The sequence below is a fragment of the Mirounga leonina genome, unplaced genomic scaffold (genome assembly GCF_011800145.1).
Source record: "Mirounga leonina isolate KUSES-001 unplaced genomic scaffold, KU_Mleo_1.0 Mir_200, whole genome shotgun sequence".
Taxonomy (NCBI): domain Eukaryota; kingdom Metazoa; phylum Chordata; class Mammalia; order Carnivora; family Phocidae; genus Mirounga; species Mirounga leonina.
In genome coordinates this window covers 12986044-13005701 of record NW_023270503.1, presented here as the reverse complement: position 1 = coordinate 13005701, position 19658 = coordinate 12986044, and the positions used below count along the sequence as shown (strand labels likewise).

At 36.4% G+C, this 19658-nt stretch overlaps 2 protein-coding genes across 7 annotated transcripts in view; both read left to right on the top strand.

The window, feature by feature from the left end:
* INTS2 (integrator complex subunit 2) overlaps positions 1-9852 on the top strand; it is a 56826-nt gene extending 46974 nt beyond the window's left edge. For all 6 annotated transcript variants that reach the window (XM_035026684.1, XM_035026688.1, XM_035026687.1 and 3 more), the window contains 6 exons: positions 2655-2853; positions 4900-5151; positions 5721-5828; positions 5956-6061; positions 7506-7682; positions 7789-9852. In XM_035026684.1, coding sequence (XP_034882575.1) covers positions 2655-2853; positions 4900-5151; positions 5721-5828; positions 5956-6061; positions 7506-7682; positions 7789-7958 — 1012 coding nt within the window. In that variant the 3' untranslated portion in view covers positions 7959-9852. The remainder of the gene's footprint in view (positions 1-2654; positions 2854-4899; positions 5152-5720; positions 5829-5955; positions 6062-7505; positions 7683-7788) is intronic.
* A 3447-nt stretch (positions 9853-13299) lies between these two features.
* Positions 13300-19658, top strand: part of BRIP1 (BRCA1 interacting protein C-terminal helicase 1) — a 188171-nt gene continuing 181812 nt past the window's right edge. Inside the window, exons 1-3 of the mRNA XM_035026682.1 lie at positions 13300-13499; positions 14820-14931; positions 17005-17178. Of these exons, the coding sequence (XP_034882573.1) occupies positions 13407-13499; positions 14820-14931; positions 17005-17178 (379 nt within the window). The 5' untranslated portion in view covers positions 13300-13406. The remainder of the gene's footprint in view (positions 13500-14819; positions 14932-17004; positions 17179-19658) is intronic.

Here is a 19658-nt window from a genome sequence, read left to right as displayed (position 1 = left end):
TTGTTGGACATTTTGTTTATTTCTGTTTTTTGTTATTATCAATAGTACTGTGGTGACTATTCTATGTACTATTTCCTTAGAGCAGATTCTTTTTTTTTTTTTTATATTTTATTATTTTTAAAGTTTATTTATTGAAGTAATCTCTACACCCAATGTGGGGCTCGAACTCAGGACCCTGAAATCAAAGTTGCATGCTCTTCCAGCTGAGCCAGCCAGGTGCCCCAGAGCAGATTCTTAAAAATGGAATTATGGGGGCAAAAGTAACATGCTCATTTTTAAGACTTTTGATTCATATTTTTCATATTCATATTTTGATTCATATTCATTTTTTCATTCTGCCATCTAGAAAGGCTGAACCAGTTTTCATTCTCAAAGCAGTGTTTGATATTGTACTTCACTACTTTATATAATATTTTCCAATTTGATAAGTGAAAATTTGATTCTCAGTTTAATTTGTATTTTAGATTGAATATTAATATGCTTATTGGCTATTGATATCTCTTTTTTGTATTTTAGTTTAGTTTTCTATTGAAATGCTTATCTTTTTTGAGTTGGAAAGAGTTCTTCATAAAGGATATTAGCTCTTTATATTACAGTTTTTCCTTTGTTCTGTTTTGCCTTTTAATTTTGTTAATTTTTTAAAATTTAGATTTTTTTACCAAGTGATCATCCACATGATTTTTAAAAATATCAAACAAGGGGGCGCCTGGGTGGCTCAGTTGGTTAAGTGACTGCCTTCGGCTCAGGTCATGATCCTGGAGTCCCTGGATCGAGTCCCGCATCGGGCTCCCTGCTCGGCAGGGAGTCTGCTTTGCCCTCTGACCCTATCCCCTCTCATGTGTTCTCTCTCATTCTCTCTCTCTCAAAATAAATAAATAAAATCTTTAAAAAATAATAATAAAAAATAAAAAATAAAAAAATAAAAATATCAAACAATGTAAGAAGATATACACATATATAATATTTAGGATTTGCTTTGATGGTGATGGGAAACCATTTGATGGTGATGGGAAAGTGGATGGGGGTGTAGGGGAAATGACTGGCTATGTGTCGATAACTGTTGAAGGTAGGTGATAATTTCTTGGAGATACAATATCGTATTTCCTTTGTTCCCCAGAGGAAACTTTGTTGTCATAAGTGTGTATGTAGCTTCACTTTCTATGTATTTACAAATTTATAAGTAGAAATACTTACTTTTTCTTTCAGAGGTTTAAAAAAACATAAGTAGTATTATATTGTAAGCATTATTATTATTATTTTTTTAAGATTTTATTTATTTGTTTGACAGAGAGAGACACAGCTAGAGAGGGAACACAAGCAGGGGGAGTGGGAGAGGAAGAAGCAGTCTTCCTGCTGAGCAAGGAGCCTGATGTGGGGCTTGATCCCAGGACCCTGGGATCATGATCTGAGCCGAAGGCAGACACTTAACGACTGAGCCACCCAGGCGCCCCTATTTTGTTCTTTTTTAAAAAAACTTACTGTTGTTCATATGTTTTCCATATTGATATGCATAATTCTAACTCATTTTTTTTAACTGGTGCATAGTAACCCATATGTAAATTACTAGGCTTGTCATCCAGAGACTCTGATTCAGAATTTTGGAGTGGAGCTTGAGATTTTTGGAAACATGGCCAGTTTTTTAATACTGACACATATTTTTTTTCACTATAGAGATGTTTATCGTAGAAAATGTGGACATTTCAGAAAAACCATTGATGAACATTTAAGCTGTTTCCATCGTTACATGGTTATAAACACAGCTATACTGCTTGTTTATGCATGCATGCTAGTTCCTTCTGTGATAGATTGAGACGTGGCATTATCAGGTTATTCTAAGGGCTTGGCTTTTTTTTAAAAGATCTTATTTATTTATTAGAGAGCGCGCGCGCACACACACGCAGAAGTTGAGGGAGGGGCAGAAGGAGAAACAGACTTCCCACTGAGCGCAGAGTGCAGTGGGGGCTGGATTCCAGGACCCCGATCGTGACTTGAGTCAAAGGCAGATGCTTAAATGACTGAGCCACCCTTGCCCCAGGGCTTGGCTTTTTAAATATTAGTGGTTGCTAATTTACCATTCTTTTCCTTTTTTATATTTAATTCTTGTATTTGTTCTTATTTAATCTGTAACAATCTTTGAGCTATGAATAACTACTCTTTTTATAGATGAGGAAACTGAGGCTCAGTAAATAACTTATCCCAGGTCAAGTGGATGAAGCACTTTTGGAATAGCAAGTTGTCTTGCTCCAAAGAAGAAACAGGAGTAGAAAGAATAAATATTCTGTTCTAGTCTACTTCATCTTATCAATAATAGATTATTTCTCTTCTTAGGACAGCTGCTTTGCAGGTTCCTATTTAAGAGACTTCCTGTTAGTGCCATTTTTTTGCAAAAACATCTTTTCTCTAGGGCATTCATTATATTTGGTTTTAGCTGATAAGATGAAATAGATAATATTTAATATATATTCAGTATTCAATATAATCTTGAAAAACAGGATAAAACAAATATTAAACTTTTATTTTTAGAATAAATATTTTAGTGGAAGAGTGTTACTACTCTTAGGTTTTTCAGGTACTGTTCAGGACTGATTGATCATATTCTGATTAATTTATAAATATATATTCTTTCTCATGTATTTTTCTTCTTTCTGTGTTAGATGCCCCCCACTGATGGATATTACTCTACACATGTTGAATGGATATCTTCTTGCATCCAAAGCCTACCTTAGTGCTCATCTGAAGGAAACGGCAGAGCAAGATAGGCCTTCCCAGAATAATACAATAGGTTTAGTTGGGCAAACTGATGGCCCAGAAGTTACCAGAGAAGAATTGAAAAATGCATTACTGGCTGCTCAGGTAATAAAATTTAGTCAAGAAATGCATGGGTTTCACTGTTAATATAATTAGTTAAATAGATGGCATATGATAGCCCTTTATGTACAACGGTGACATATTGTGCATCTTTCATTACAGAATGTACGATAATGCTGTTTCCTTTGCTTCTGAAGATCAGATGGACTATATTACTTAAATTAGGAATAATCTTCATGATATTAGTTTAATAGCCATTTAAATGAGATTTATATTTTAACAAAATATAAAACTTTTGTTTTTTAAAATCAAATGGTGGAGACAAACAGAACAAGAAGTGTACATAATAAGATGTCAGGTAGTGGTAAATAGTATGACAACATAAAGTGTTCAGTTTTATATTTAGAAAAGTTTTATAACAATGTAGAATTTTACTGAAGCCTTTAGTAATTTTTGAATAAGGCAGGAGATGTGAGATGATTAAATGTTAAGCAATTTGAGGTCTTCAAAGTAGAAATGTTTTCTTAATTTGAAATATACCTTCTGAAATATTTTCATTGGCAATAAGGGGAATTAAAGTAATTATATATAGCCACAATCCCTTATCTATGATACAGAGATAAAAAATTATGAAAACTGAAGCATTTTTTTGGTAATTCAGTTGGCAGAAAGACCTGACCTGATGTGATCTCATTTGTGACAAAACTTGACCTGAATTGATACGAAGCTATTTATGGCCTTATCCCACTTATTGTGAATGTTGTTTTGCTGCAGAAATGTGAATATGTTTGACTGCACTGTGTGCTACCCTAGTCTCTGCTGGAGATATTATATAATATTACATGAAAAAATAATTCTGAGTTCTAAATAAGTCTGGCCCTGAGAATTTCAGATAAGGGATTGAGGATCATAATAGCTACCATTTATATAATGCTTACTATATGCCGAATGCTATTGTAAGTTCTTTATATATATTAACTCATTTATTCTTTATAGCCAACCTATGAGGTAGGGGGTATTATCATCTGTTTTTACAGATTAAGAAAATGAGACTTAAGGAGGTAAGTCACTTGCTCAAGGCTACACATTAATAAGTGGCAGAGCTAGTATTCAAGCCTGGGTAGCCTGGCACCAGAGTCTACAAACAAAAACAACAAATCAACAACCCCAAACCAAAAACCCTTTGACCCAAGAATGATAATTATAAAATAAAGCTAACCTTACTTTATAATCAAATTCATCAAACAATTAGATGAAGTAATTGTTTTCTTCTATTCCAGGCAGTGGCTGTCTTCCAGAGATACATGTCATATATTCATTTTTTTGTTACCTTTTCCTGCTAGATAAGAGTGATTATAGCTCTCCTTTAAATGTAGGAGCTGCTACATTTAAAGGTGGATCACCCCTCAAGAAATTACTGTTCTATGAAATGACACTCAAGCTTGTAGACTGAGCAACAGTGAGTTGTACAGGTGGAATAGATGGTAAGGCAGAATTTTTCTTTGCAAAACCAGGGCCATAAAGAGCCCATCTTCAAATTAAAAGGGAAAAAAAGCTTTAGGAAGTGACGTTTAGGCATTAATTATTAACCACCATTTTCAGAGGAATTAATTAATTGGTGAGAAAAAAAAGCCAGGTGAGAAAAAGAGGGGAATACAGGATAGGATCTTGGGAGATGTAGGAATTTAAGAGGAAAGAAAGAAGAGATTCTGGTAGAAGTCATTTTTTTGCTTAGGCCCTGTTTAGGATGTCACTGAATCAGAATGCCCTTCTAGTACATGTTATAAAACTGGATCTGCTTTAGTGATATGTGACTACCCTGAAATTATGCAATATATTTGTTTGCATGTTAATTTTTGTATGGAGAAGGTATGTAGTTTTCTTCAGAGACTTAAAAGTTTTCATGACCCTAAACAAGGTGAGAACCACTGCCCTATAGATTGCTCACATTTGCTCTTAAAAGTACCTCCTTTTTTTAAATTTAAGAAACAGTTATTTTACCACTTTTGTTCATGTGAGAACAAAATTAGATTTGGTTTTCAAACGAAATTCTCAGAAACTTCTTAAATTTACTGTTTTATTTGCTTGTAGGATAGTGCAGCTGTCCAGATTCTCTTGGAGATTTGCTTACCTACTGAAGAAGAGAAAGCAAAGGGTGTCAATCCAGACAGCTTGCTAAGGAATGTTCGAAGTGTTATTACTACCAGTGCTTCAAATAAGGGAATGGAGGAAGGAGAAGACAATTTGCTCTGTAACCTTCGAGAAGTTCAGTGCCTTATCTGTTGTCTGTTGCACCAGATGTACATTGCTGATCCTAACATTGCTAAACTTGTTCACTTTCAGGTGTGTTTTCAAAGAACAATGCTTATATGGTTGACCTTGATTTTTGAGGGGGGGAGTGCTTTGATTACTATATTAATGGGGATCAGTTAGCTATCAGAGATCACACAAATGATCATGGTCCTTTGCAGTATGGCCCCAAATCCAGAGTTTTTAGATTTTATTTCACACTAATAGATTCAGATAATTTACTTTTATTCTGGTGCACCATAAAGGTGAAACGCCAGGAAACATGTAGGGCACTGTAGCCTTCTGAGCAACTTTTACATGAAGGAAGAAAATCTCGGGGCACCTGGGTGGCTCAATCGTTAAGCGTCTGCCTTCGGCTCAGGTCATGATTCCAGGGTCCTGGGATCGAGCCCCGCATTGGGCTCCCTGCTCCGCGGGAAGCCTGCTTCTCCTTCTCCCACTCCCCCTGCTTGTGTTCCCTCTTCGCTGTCTCTGTCTCTGTCAAATAAATAAATAAAATCTTAAAAAAAAAAAAAAAGAAGGGGAAGAAAATCTCCCTGTGTATTTTTGTCTGTATTTGACTCATAGTTTTTTTTCTCTTTCCCCCTTTCTTGTTGAGATAGGGTTATCCATGTGAGCTTTTACCTCTAACCGTCGCAGGTATTCCGTCTATGCACATCTGTCTGGATTTCATACCTGAGCTTATTGCACAGCCAGAACTTGAAAAACAGGTAATGAGCATTTTGGGGGTTTAGGAAAAATTTAATCTCCCTCCAGTCTTGCTAGTTATCAAATATTAAAAAAAATTTAATACTTAAGGATTCAGAAACATGTAACATTTTGATTTTTGTATTGCAGATATTTGCTATCCAGTTGCTTTCTCATTTGTGTATCCAGTATGCATTACCAAAGTCACTCAGTGTGGCTCGCTTAGCTGTGAATGTCATGGGAACTTTGCTAACAGGTGTGTAGCCAACCAACATCAGTAACAAGAACTTCTAACATAAAGTAGTACATATTTTTACTGAATTTAGGAGTATGATGTTTCTGTGTCACTAATAGTTTAATTTACACCATTTTTTCAATTATTCTTTTGAAAATTTTTTTATTACAAATGTGATTTATAGTGTAAAGGAGATGAGTAGGTAGGCAAATTGTATCTTTCATTTTGTGACTAATTATATATAGATTTAAGTAAATATAATAAGCTTTCCAGGGGGGCTTGGATGGCTCAGTTGGTTGAGCATCTGACTCTTGACTTTGGCTCAGGTCAAGATGTCATGGTCGTGGGATTGAGCCCCACACTGGGCTCTGTGCTCAGTGCAGAGTGTGCTTCGGATTCTCTCCCCCTCTGCCCCTTCCCCTGCTCGCACACATGCATGCTCGCTCTCTAAATAAATAAATAAATAAATAAAATTTTAAGAGAAAAAAAAAAGCTTTCCATATTTTACAAATGAAAATCAGATCTGCTTTCTAAATGTCATTAGGTCAGTAGAAGGCAAATTAAATTTATTACAAAGGCTTAGTGTTCCAGAAAAATATAATCATGATGTGTAAATAAGAGATAAGTATATTTGTTGTTTCCTTAAGTTCTAAAACATACCCTAATGTTTTAATCGCTGTCTGGTTTGTAGAGTAAAATAGTATGAAAACAAACTACTCTAAAAGATATGAAGTATAATTCATTCTTTTAAAGTTATGACTTATTAATTTCATATTCTTTCTTTGTGCTCCCATATGCTTTGCTCCTTTTTCTTTTCATCGTATTCACATCTTATTATTTTTAGTGGTTAAGAGCTTTAACTGCCTGAGTTCAATCCCAACTCTACTACTAACTGGTTGTGTAGCCTTGAACAAGTTTCTTTTTCTCTTTCTTTCTTTCTTTCTTTTCTTTCTTTCTTTTTTTTAAAGATTTTATTTATTCATTTGAGAGAGAGAGAGAGAATGAGCGGGGCGGGGGAGAGAGAAAGGGAGAAACAGACTCCCCGCTGAGCAAGGAGCCTGATGTGCGACTCGATCCCAGGACCCTGGGATCATGTCCTGAACCAAAGGCAGACGCTTAACTGACTGAGCCACCCAGGTGCCCCCTTGAACAAGTTTCTTAATCTATGGTTTATTTAAGAGTTTTTCTCCTGTATAAAAGAGGTGTCATAATAATACTTTCCTCATTTATAAAACTGTGAGAATTAATTAAATTAAATAATGCATGTAATACACTTATCACAGTGCTTCAGAATAAGAATTTATAGGTTGGATGATGGCTGACTATTAGATTGTAAACTCCCTGAAGGATATATCAGACAACTTAGTAATCTCAGCACAGAGCATGGTGCTTAGTATATTTAATAGGCCATGCATGTTGAATTTATAGCTGTAAAGTAAAAAATTGTTTAACTTCTTTCCAACAGTTTTAACACAGGCTAAGCGGTATGCTTTTTTCATGCCAACTCTGCCAAGTTTGGTCTCTTTCTGTCGAGCGTTTCCTCCACTGTATGAGGATATTATGTCTTTGCTGATCCAGATCGGGCAAGTCTGTGCCTCTGATGTTGCTACTCAGACAAGAGACATCGATCCAATTATCACACGTAAGTAGGAACTGATTTTCAAAGTTGCTTTAATATCTCAAACATAAAGGCCAAACTCCTTTCCAGATTCCTTGCCTTAATTTATTTTTTTTCCTTATGTTTTTAGGTCTTCAACAAATAAAAGAGAAACCCAGTGGATGGTCTGGTATCTGTAAAGATCCATCTTATAAAAATGGATCTGGGGACACTGGAAGTACGGATCCTGATGTACAGCTCTGTCATTGTATTGAAAGCACAATAATTGAAATAATAAACATGAGTGTTAGTGGAATTTAAAAAAAAAAAGTAAAATAAAAAAGTGAAGCTGTTTGCTGCATATACTCGATACAAATCTGCATCTTAAAACAACTCTAAACTGAATGGGAACAGTAACATCTTGGAATCATTAAATGATTCAGTTCAACATGAATAGAATTTAGAACTCTCTTTAAGAATTATGCTTGCCTGTATTTGATTGATAGTTCTTTGAATCTACTTTGCTGGTATGTTTATACTATAGCAGCGGAGCTTTTTTTTTTCCTATTGGGAGCACATTTAAGAAACTCATTACTAGAAAGTGAATTTGGCCTTGTATTTAGTTTTTGCAATGAAGAAATAGTGCCATGCTTTTAATTTCTTGTAAAGATGAGTCTGTCGATAGCCCTAGTGTTTAATGTCAGCTAGTAACAGTGTGACAATGAAGCAATGATGAGAGGGAGAAAAAGGGAAGGGAGAATTCAGGAAAAATTAAGAGTTTAAATACCCAATAGAAATCACTAAAACTTGCAATGCAAGTAATAGTAATGCAAGATGGAATTCTGCTTCTCAAGAAATAGTATTGAGAAGGCAAGTAGCTTTTTGTAAATGATTTCCATGGAATTACAGATGAGAATTTTAAGACTTTACGTATTTGCTTCAATTTTTACTAATATGGAGACATGTTGAAAGACATACTTGAATAATTTGGAATTTTAAGATATTAATTTAGAAGTGTTTACAGAAACATCTTTGTGCAGAGAAGAACCTGAAAGGAGATCTCATTTAGTTGTTTTTTTTTTTTTAAGATTTATTTTTATAATGTTTTACTGACTTACCTAATGGTCAGTGGAGGGAAATACATTGGTATCTAATTAAAGTTTAGAGCAGTGAAACACACCAGATTAAAGAGCCCTTGCTGTGCCATCAGGATTATAGTTCACGTCATAATTTTAGAAGATCTCTGAGTAAGAAAATATATACAGTGTTTGGACCTCAGGAAAAATTAAAAAGCATAACGTACCATGTTGCTGAAGGATTTCGCAGTCCTCTGTTAGTAACTTCCACTGATTAGGTAGATGCATTCAGGTAAACCATAGTCCTTATTTTTTCCCCTCAATTAAGTATCTAACATAGAAGTTACTTCTCCTTGCTTTCTGAGATATGCCTGAATGACACACTCTTCCCAACCCCTTCAGTCCCCTGCCTTGAAACAGACCACTTGTAAAAGAAATTAGGTAGGCTAATAAGGAAGTGTGGTTTTTAAGAAAAGGAATTTTTCAATCTTCTCACTAGCATATAGGCACATGTCATTTTCCTCCTTTGTAAAATGGGATTACTACTGGCCCTACCTCATAAGGGTATTGAATAAGAACTAATTTGTAGCTGTTTCAAATCATGAAGTACACAGTATCCTAGATGATAGAATATTTAGAACTTTTATTAGATGCTTAATGTTCAATTAAGTAATTTTGATGCAAAAAGTAAAAACATCCACTTAAAAAATACCGTAAGAATTTTCGTATTTTTAAACAAGGCAGTTTTATAAGTCTTTTAACATTAAATACAACTGCTCCTGTTTTGTTTTGTTTATTTTTTAAACTGAGGCTTTGGAATATTTTGAGTGAGTAGGTAACCTCTAGGAAATCAGAAAAGGTTGAAATATGTTTTCTAATTAAATGCAGTGCACATTCCTGGATCACTTTTCAAAGACTGGTCAAAACCTGCTGTGTTAAAATAACATATGCTGTTTTTCATGAGATTGTTGATGATGTAAATAAAATGTGTAAATATATTAGTAAATGTTAATATTCATGTATTTTAAGTTAAGATTACAAGATTTGTCACAATGTGATTTTTTTTTTATTCAAGTGAAAACAGATGTGTGCAGCTATTTTGAATATTGGTTTATAAACATTCATATTCTTTATTCAAATGAACTTGTAGTTTTTTGTGTTTCATTTCACTGCTACTAACTTGAAAGGGACATTTCAAAGGACTGGTATCCAGGACTGGCTCCAGATTCTGTGTCCCTTTCTGTTATGCCACATACACCAAATGGCAATACAAGGTTAGAGTCAGTTGAGAGCCTTAGGAATTTAGGAGAGGAAAATCAGAATAGCTACCCTGGAGCAGTTACTTAAAAGATTAGATACTAAAAAAATTTATAAATGCAGAGTAACAATTTGAAGGTATTTTTGAGGACTTATTTTTATAAATTATCCTTCACTGTCTAAAAAATAAGTTACATTTTTAGTACTTTCTCTTCATCTTTGCTTATGCACACATATTGTCACATAATGGAATTTATAGTATCAAGTTGGAGGAGTCTTTTTTCACATTTAATTTTATATGAAATTGTTTTTTGCAAGTTGCTTTATTTTTATAATTATGGTTTATAGTAATTTATTTTTATAATTTTATTGGCTTCATGATGATTGAATTGATATAACCATCTCCCGTTACTATACTGGGAAGTTTTTTTTTTTTTCCCCCAATATTAGGCACTGTTATAAATTGAGGTATTACTACTTTTTCTTTCTTTTAGATTACTTATTTAGGATAAATTTCTGAGTCTGAGATGAGTAAAGGGCAGAATTTATTTTCATGACTATGTTTTGTCATTTGGGGACAATGTAGTAAAATGAAAGTGAGGCAAACAAATCAGCTCCCCTCCTGCTGCACCCTCTTGCCGCAAACCTCTCTCCCAAACCAATTTCTCGAATCTGAGAAAATGTCTCAGGACCCTAGTATTTTAGCCAAGTTTAGGTTATACGGAACTCTTTAAAAATGACAATTCAGAGAGATCACGATTAACCTAGTTTTGAGGAAATTTAAGTGTACTTCTTGGCAAAGAAGAATAAACCGGTCTCGGGAGGGACAGAGGTGGCTGAGCCTTAATAGAAGTAGAAGTCATGTGGTGCTGGAAGACCTCGCGAGCGTTTGTCTGGTTTAATTTGGTATCTGGGAAAGTCTTAAATATTATGAGGTCCTGTAGACGGTTGTCATCGAACTTTTTCTCCTGGTTTGGCTCAGTCTGGCAATTCCCGCCTCAATCTTTTCGATAGCCCGGCTACTTGTAAGTTCGAATTTAAATTGAGTGGTACTGATGAATGCTCGGAGAACTCTGTTGGTCTACAGACTTTACGAATAGAGACTTCGAATTTCCAAGAAACCTATGCACGGGTTAAATAACCGGTTGCAAAAAGTCAAACGGAGAGACCTCTTTCCCTTTAAATCCGTAAGATTTGGACGAGTTGTTCCCTCTTCTGCTATTCGCCTTCCGGTGCCGCCAAGTACCTTGTGTCCATTCTTATTACGAAGACTTCCATTGGGTGCCAGAGTGCTCGTCTCCTAGCCTTGCGCCAGGATTGGTTGCTTGATAGCTAGTCCTGGCAGGTGATTGGTGATTGGTTGTCTGAGCTCGTCCGGCGATTGGATGCCGGGAATCGAAGGGGTGGGAGGCGGGAATTCGTCCGGGAGAGCGTTGTTGAGAGGACTGATGAGAACTGGAGGGGGAAGGCTGAGCGCCCCCGACCCTGCGATCCGGCCCGGGTAGTAGCAGCCCGCTGAGGAAGAGAGAGAGGCCTGTGACCCTCTTTGCCAGAGCTGCACTGTATTTGCTGGCGGATATCTGTTTTCTTTTCTCCCGTGATTCGGAGCCCAGTCCGCGGTGCTTCAGTTTTCTTCAGGACAGGCAAGTCTGTCTCCCCGGGGGAGAGCGCGAAGCCTGCGGGAAGAGTGCTTTCTGCTTTCGCCCAAACTCCCCGCTGGCCCCTCGGTGTGGACTGGATCACTAGGGACTCTGGGATCTCCACGGGCTGAGGGAGGAAGGAAGTGTGAGGACGAAAACCTGGGGAGAAGGGAACCTGTTCTCCGCCCCCGGGAGCGGAGGCCTGTTAACATCGCCGGGGGCCTCGCGCTAACTCTTGGCAGCTGTGGGCGACGGCGGGAGGCAGATAATCCTGATGTGTTTTTGTTTTTGTTTGCTTTATTCCGTTGTATGGGGGAAGCTACTCCATTTTGAGATGCCTGTTGCCACAGCTGGGGCTGGGGTTGGATTGACTTCCAGGTTATATCCGAGTAACTAGGTCAGCGTTGGGTTATTGGTTCCGATTAAAGGGTTGGATTCCACCAAATCTCATTCTCAGAGCTTCACAGAATCACAAAATACTAGAACTGGAAAATACGTTAGAATAGTGTTTCTTTTGGAACTCACAGGCTATGGTTAAGGTTATTACTGGCTTTCTAATCAGTTGCATTGCTATTTCAACCATCCCTCCATCCCCAGATTGAGTTTACTATTTTTTTTCACTTTTGCAAAGTGATACCAGTGTATATCATTTACCCCCTCTTTTTTCAGTTATATCTTTAGTGTATATTTCTGGGAATGAGAAATCTCAGGACTCTCTTTTCAGAAAAATGCAGTCATGCACAGAAACTTCCACATGCAATAACAAGAGATCACAGTTGCTGAATTGTATCTATGTATCTTAGGTTCAGAAAAGGTGGTTTAGAAGGGTGGGGGGATTAAAGTAGATCACTTCTGTTTTAGATACTGGAGTTTTGCGCACATTTCTGTACAGAGGGAGAAGCAGGCTCCCAGCTGAGCAAGGAGCCAGATATGGGGCTCCATCCCTGAGCCCTGGGATCATGGCCTGAGCTGAAGGCAGAATCTTAACCAACTGAGCCACCCAGGTGCCCCTCTACTTTATTGTTTTTTAAAGATTTTATTTATTAGAGAGAACTAGCGTGGGGAGAGACAGAGGGACAAGCTGACTCCCTGTTGAACGGGGAGCCCATGTGGGGCTTGATCCCAGGACCCTGAGATCTTGACCTGTGGAGAAGTGAGAAGTTTTGTTTTTTTTTTTAAGATTTCATTTATTTATTTGACAGAGAAAGACACAGCGAGAGAGGGAACATAAGCAGGGGGAGAGGGAGAAGCAGGCTTCCCGCCGAGCAGGGAGCCCGATGCGGGGCTCGATCCCAGGACCCTGGGATCATGACCTGAGCCGAAGGCAGACGCCTAACGACTGAGCCACCCAGGCGCCCCCCCACTGATTTTTAAATAAGAATTATTGGGCACCTACTTAGTGCCAAGGCATTTTCTCCCTCATAACAGTTTTTAAGTTAGGGGTTATTACAGATAAGGATCTTAGTTTAGAGAAGTGAAGAGACATAATCAAGATAACGTATATGAGTTGTTTTCAGAACCTGGTCTAGAGTTTATACTAACTCCTAGTCCACAGCTTTGGCACAGCAGGAATACAAATCCACATTTGTCAGATTCCAAGACATGCTGTCAACCACTGTGATTTGTAAGACTAGGAAATTCTTTTACTTTCCCATTTGTTTTGCTTAAACACTTGTTCCAATTTTTATTTCCAGACATCTGTCCTAGTGTTGGATATCTGGTTTTCTTTGGTATTGTTTCAATATTGATTTTCATTTCTGTTGCAGTTAGGAATCTGAAGTAAATAGTAAAGCATTATGTCTTCAGTTTGGTCTGAATATACAATTGGTGGGGTGAAGATTACCTTTCCTTATAAAGCTTACCCATCACAGCTTGCTATGATGAATTCTGTAAGTATTTTTCAATAGTTATTTTAAGTCTTTATTAAGATACAGGTGCTTATAATTCATGAGACTACATTCATTTTTCCAGATAGTAAATGGATTGAAAATATTTGCCGGGTTCATTGAAGAACATCTAAACTTGGAAAAATAATACTGATCACTGCTAAACTGTATCTGTCCATTGTTAAAATGGAGACAAAGGAGAACATTCTGAAAAATGTTCTCATCTCAGTTGGAACTTCTATTTACTTTGCAGAATTAGTGCTTTCTACAAAATATTTGCTATACATTACATAGAACAGTATATTTCTCACCATAATTTTTTTGAGATAGTTGTCATAGAAAATTAATATACAAACTTAAGTAAACCAACTTTGTTAAATCTGATTATTTTACCATATTTACTTTATATCTTGTTTGTGAGCAAGAGTATTTATTTCACATATTTTAAATGTTGCATAATGATATGATACTATACCTACCTGCAGAAGTTGACTTTTTTTTGCTTAACATTTTTAAGAGGCCTGTTGATTGTTAATCCATTTTACTTGCTGTATAGTATTCCATTATATGAACGTACCAGAATTTTTTTGTCCATTTTCTTTCGATAGACTTTTAAGTTGTTTACATTCTTTAGCAATTATAAACAATGCTGCTATGAACTTTCTTATACAGGTTTCCTTGTGTTCATGTGTGAAAAGTTTGGAGTATATACATAGGACTGGACTTGTTAGAGTTGGGGATCTTCAACTTTCCTAGGAATTATTAATTTCTGTACTGAGTGGTTTTTTTTTTTTTTTTTTAAAGATTTTATTTATTTATTTGAGACAGAGAGAATGACAGAGACAGAGAGCACATGAGAGGGGGGAGGGTCAGAGGGAGAAGCAGGCTCCCTGCCGAGCAGGGAGCCCGATGCGGGACTCGATCCAGGGACTCCAGGATCATGACCTGAGCCGAAGGCAGTCGCTCAACCAACTGAGCCACCCAGGCACCCCTGTACTGAGTGGTTTTAACAGTTTACACTCCAATGAGCAGTATCCTCCATTAAGTTTTCATCAAAGATATTGATGTGCTGTATTCTAGTTTTACAGAAATGATTAAGGCATAAATTACTTTTTTTCATTTCTTTTTTGCTTGATATGCTTTTAAGGCCATAATAATTTTAGGGAGAGGTATAAAGGAATAAAGTTTAGGTTTTCTCCCTTCTGCTATTGCTGTGCTCCTGGAAGTGCAACCTTACTTCTCATTGTATTTATACTTCTGATGGAGAGAGACCCTAATGAAGTAAATTGTTTATTGATATTTTTATTGTTTTTGTGTCCATAGATTGTCAGAGGATTAAATAGTAAGCAACATTGTTTGTTGGAGAGCCCAACAGGAAGTGGGAAAAGCTTAGCCTTACTTTGTTCTGCTTTAGCATGGCAACAGTCTCTTAGTGGTAAGTAGTTGGTTGATACCTTCAGGTTCCTTAGTGGGACCAGAAAAAAATATTTTAATAAAGTACTTTTTATCCAAAATGACTCAACCATGTTCTAGCTAGCTAATTTAAGTACAGATTCTCTTTTAAGGTATTTCTTTATAAGTTGTATATCTTCCTTTTTTATTTTATATTGTTTTATTTTATTTATTTATTTGAGAGAGAGCAAGGGAGCAAGGGAGCAGGGAGAAGAGCAGAGGGAGAGGGAGAAGCACAGGCTACCCGCTTGAACCAGGGATCCTGATGTGGGGCTTGATCTCAGGACCCTGAGGTCATGACCTGAGCAGAAGGCAGATGCTTAACCAACTGAGTCATCCAGTTGCCCCAAGTTACAGAGCAAAATATGTTGTTAATTCTAAAACAGTTTTGAACACAATATAGTCTATTTGATGATTCAGAGTCTAATAAGAATCTTGGATGCTTAGTTATTATGAAAATGATTATGATATTTTGTATGTAAAAGATGTAAGAGATGGGCCTGTCATGGTGCTATAACATACACAAATAATTGCTTTGACTAAATCCTTTAATATATTTCCTTATCTGTCCCTTCTTTATAACATCAGACCATAGAATATATAAAGAAAATATTCTAATTGATTTTTCTACTTGTTTGGATGCCAGATAAGCAAAAGTTTATTATAATATTGTTTTCATAAATACATATTATTTTCTATTACTTTTACTTTATTTGCTAACAAAGGCCTAGTAACATTTACTTTTATGAAAGACTAGCTGATATACCTAATAAATCTGAAATACAGTATTGGATATATTTTAGTTACATAATTAGATGGATATGACCTAAAGCATTAGGAGAATTTAAAGTTAACCATGAGTGTATGTAGGTATGTACATATGTATTTTTATGTGTGTGTGTGTGTATATGTATGTTTTTTAAAAGGAAATGTGCTCCTGATAAGACTATTAAAGAATAAATATTTTATAACTTTTGTTGTTCATTTTGAGTGTTAATGATGTTACTCTTTGGGGAAAAGTGAGATAATCTGTTAATAACTTAAAATTTTAATGGGAGACTGAAAAATAGAATTAGTAGTATTTATGTAGTACAGATGGGAAAATAATGTCAATACTGTTCATAGAAAATAGATTAATTATTCACCTTTTTTTAGTATCTGTGAACTGTGTATTTATACATGTAGGCCATTGCTTCTTGGCCTTTTGGCTAAGATCAAGGGTAGTATACATGTAGGCACACAATGTAGACCTCTGTAAGGTTATGTATTCTATTTAAGTATTAAAAATTACCTGTTTTATTTGAATATTGACCTTAAAATATCTTTTTTTTTTTTTTAAAGATTTTATTTATTTATTTGACAGAGAGAGAGACAGCGAGAGCAGGAACACAAGCAGGGGGAGTGGGAGAGGGAGAAGCAGGCTTCCCGCGGAGCAGGGAGCCTGATGTGGGGCTCGATCCCAGGACCCTGGGATCATGACCTGAGCCGAAGGCAGACGCTTAACGACTGAGCCACCCAGGCGCCCCTTAAAATATCTTTTGATACGTGTATCAGAATTGATACATCATGAAACATGTTTCTCTTTGAAATAGATACATAAAGTGGGAATGATTTAACCCTTATATATTTACATTATTTAATGTATTGAGCTTTGTTTCTTCAGGGAAATAGTAGTAATTAAGAATATACTTTAGGTCTTTATTTTAATCTTCCCTGCTTGATATTTTAATAAATCTCAATATAAGTGAATACCCAAGTGGTTAACGTTATTATTCTTTGACTATTACCAGATTTTTACAAATTATGTAAATTGATGATAACTTCTCTATAAGTGTTTCTGGTATAAGTGTTTCTCTCTTGTAATTTGATGCTGGAGATAGGGTGACCGACTTGCTTATATCTGCCAGGTACTTTTCCAGTTTAGCACTGAAAATCTTGTATCTTAGGAAACCTCCCAATCTCATGCAAACTGGGTGGTCGCTCACCGTAGTTGCAGAGGAAGATTAATGTTTTTTAAAGAGAAATATTACAACTTGGGTTCTTTCATTTTTTTTAGGGAAGCCAGTGGATGAAAGCTTAAATAAAAAAGCTGAAGTACCATCATCATGTTGTTGTGTATGCCATTCAAAGAATTTTACAAACATTGACTTGAACCAAGGAACTTCACATCATTTCAACGGTCCAAGTACACCACCTTCTGAAAGAAATGACACTTCATCAGCTTGTCAAGGTAGTTTATATTTTGCCTGGCTCTGTTGGTATCTGTAGTAGCCTTAATTATTGCTGTTGTGAGACTTAAATTTGTTTAGCATAATTGACTATTTATCTCCACCTAATTTCTCTGGAATTATTTTTAGATAACACATAGGTTAGTCAGATATCCTTGGACTGTTTTATTGGCTTGACTTCTAATTTATTCAGACATTTTGCTAGCTTAAATCATTTTTTGAAGAAGGCAATGCACAATAAATGATATTTAGAAATTGATCTTATTTGTAGACAGTATTGTTAATTATGTGTTAGAATTTTTGGAGTTCCTGAATGGCTTAGTCAGTTGGGCATCCAACTCTTGGTTTCCACTCAGGTGGTGATCTCGGGGTTGTGGGATTGAGCCCCTGGTTGGGCTCTGCACTAGGTGGGGGGACTGCTAGCTGGGGAGACTGCTTGGAATTCGCTCTTTCCTCTCCCTCTGCTCCTCCCTCCGTTTGCATGCACCCATGCCTCCCTCTCTCTCTCTCAAATAAATAAATAAAATCTTAAAAAAAATTACATGTTAGAATTTTAAAAAACACACTGATTTGTTTGTTTGTGTTTTTTAAAGATTTTATTTATTTATTTGACAGAGAGAGACACAGTGAGAGAGGGGGAAGCAGGCTTCCCGCTGAGCAGGGAGCCCGATGTGGGGCTCGATCCTAGGGACCCTGGGATCATGACCTGAGTGGAAGGCAGATGCTTAATGACTGAGCTACCCAGGCGCCCCTAAAAAAACACTGATTTGTAAGACAAAATGCAATTAGCCTCATTTATTCATCCTTAGGAGTTTGCCTGAACTTCTGAGGACAGTGTATCTTATATGAGGCTTTTTTTTTTTTTTTTAACATACATTAGTTTTTTTAATTGAAGTATAGTTGGCATACTATAATACATACATTAGTTTCAGGTATACAACATAGTGATTCAACAAGTCTAGGTGTTATTCTGTGCTCACCACAAGTATGTCTACCATCTGTCACCTTATGCTATTACAGTGCCATTGACTGTATTCCCTATGCTGTACCTTTTATCCCTGTGACTTATTTATTCTGTAACTGGAAGCATGTATCTTCCATTTCTTTCTGGCAACCATCACTTTGTTCTCTGTATTTATGGGTCTATTTCTGCTTTTTGTTTGTTTATTCATTTGTTTTTTAGATTCCCCACATAAGTGAAATCATATTGTATTTGTCTTTCTCTGACTTACTTCACTTAGCATAATACCCTCTAGGTCCATCCATGTTGTCACAAATGCCAATATTTCATCCTTTTTTATGGCTGAGTAGAGAATCAGGTATGTTTTAAATATGATCCTGAAACAGTTCTTACTAGATTTTTTAAAGAGAAGTATACTAAGAATATCACAAGATTATTAATTTTTAAAAATATTTCTTTGGCTTTGAGTATATGGAAAGGATTAATAACCATTATTTACCTAAGTCAAAAACTGAGGAGACATCCTATACACTTTGTTCTTCCTTATTTCTCCTCTATCTCTGTTGATACCTCCTTAGTTCTCTATCTCCATTGATACCTCCTTAGACCAAAGTGCCATCTCTTGGTTAGAGCATGTAATAACTTCTTTTCCTGCTTTTACTCATGCCATCCTTTAATCACCTGGCAGGAAGCAAAGAGGTTGCTATGATTGACTTAAGTCTAAAGAGTATCCACGTCTTTTTTTTTTTTTTTTTAGATTTTATTTATTTATTTGGTTGAGGGAGAGAGACAGAGGGAAGAGCGGAGGGAGAGGGAGAAAATCTCAAGCAGACTCCTGATGAGCACGGAGTCCCATGTGGGGCTCCATCTCATGACCTTGAGATCACGACCTGAGACGAAATCAAGAGTCAGGCACTTAACCAACTGAACCACCCTGGTGCCCCTAAATAGTATCCACTTCTAAAACGAAGGATGGAGTTATCTTCTTCTAAAACACATGACCATGTGTGGAGGAGGGTAGCTGCTTGAACTAAAGTATGATTCTGTTAGGAATGAGGAAGAGGTGGTTGAATACATGCTGAAGAGGTGACCAATAGTGTTGTCTATACTGTTTTGACCCTTAGCCCTTTTGGCTTTCTTTCCGTTCCTTAAGAGGATCATGCTTTCGCCTGCCTCAGAGCCTTTGTTTATGTTAGTGTTTCTTCTGAGGAAAGTCCCATCTTCCATTTGTTATCCTGCATTTCCTTTAGGTCTCAGCTTAAATGTCATTTCCTTGAAGGAGCCATACTGACCTTTCTGTCAGACTAGATTTGGTTTCCCTATTATATTCTGTCCTCTCACTGGGCCTCTCCTTCATAGCACTTGTCACAGTTTGCATTATCCATATGCCTGTGTACATCATTTATCAAGCTCTGCTTCCTGTAGCAGACTATATACTCCTTGAGGTCCGGGACCATGTCAGTTTGCTTATCATTGTATTTTTATTTTTATTTTTATTTTATTTTATTTATTTTTTTAAAG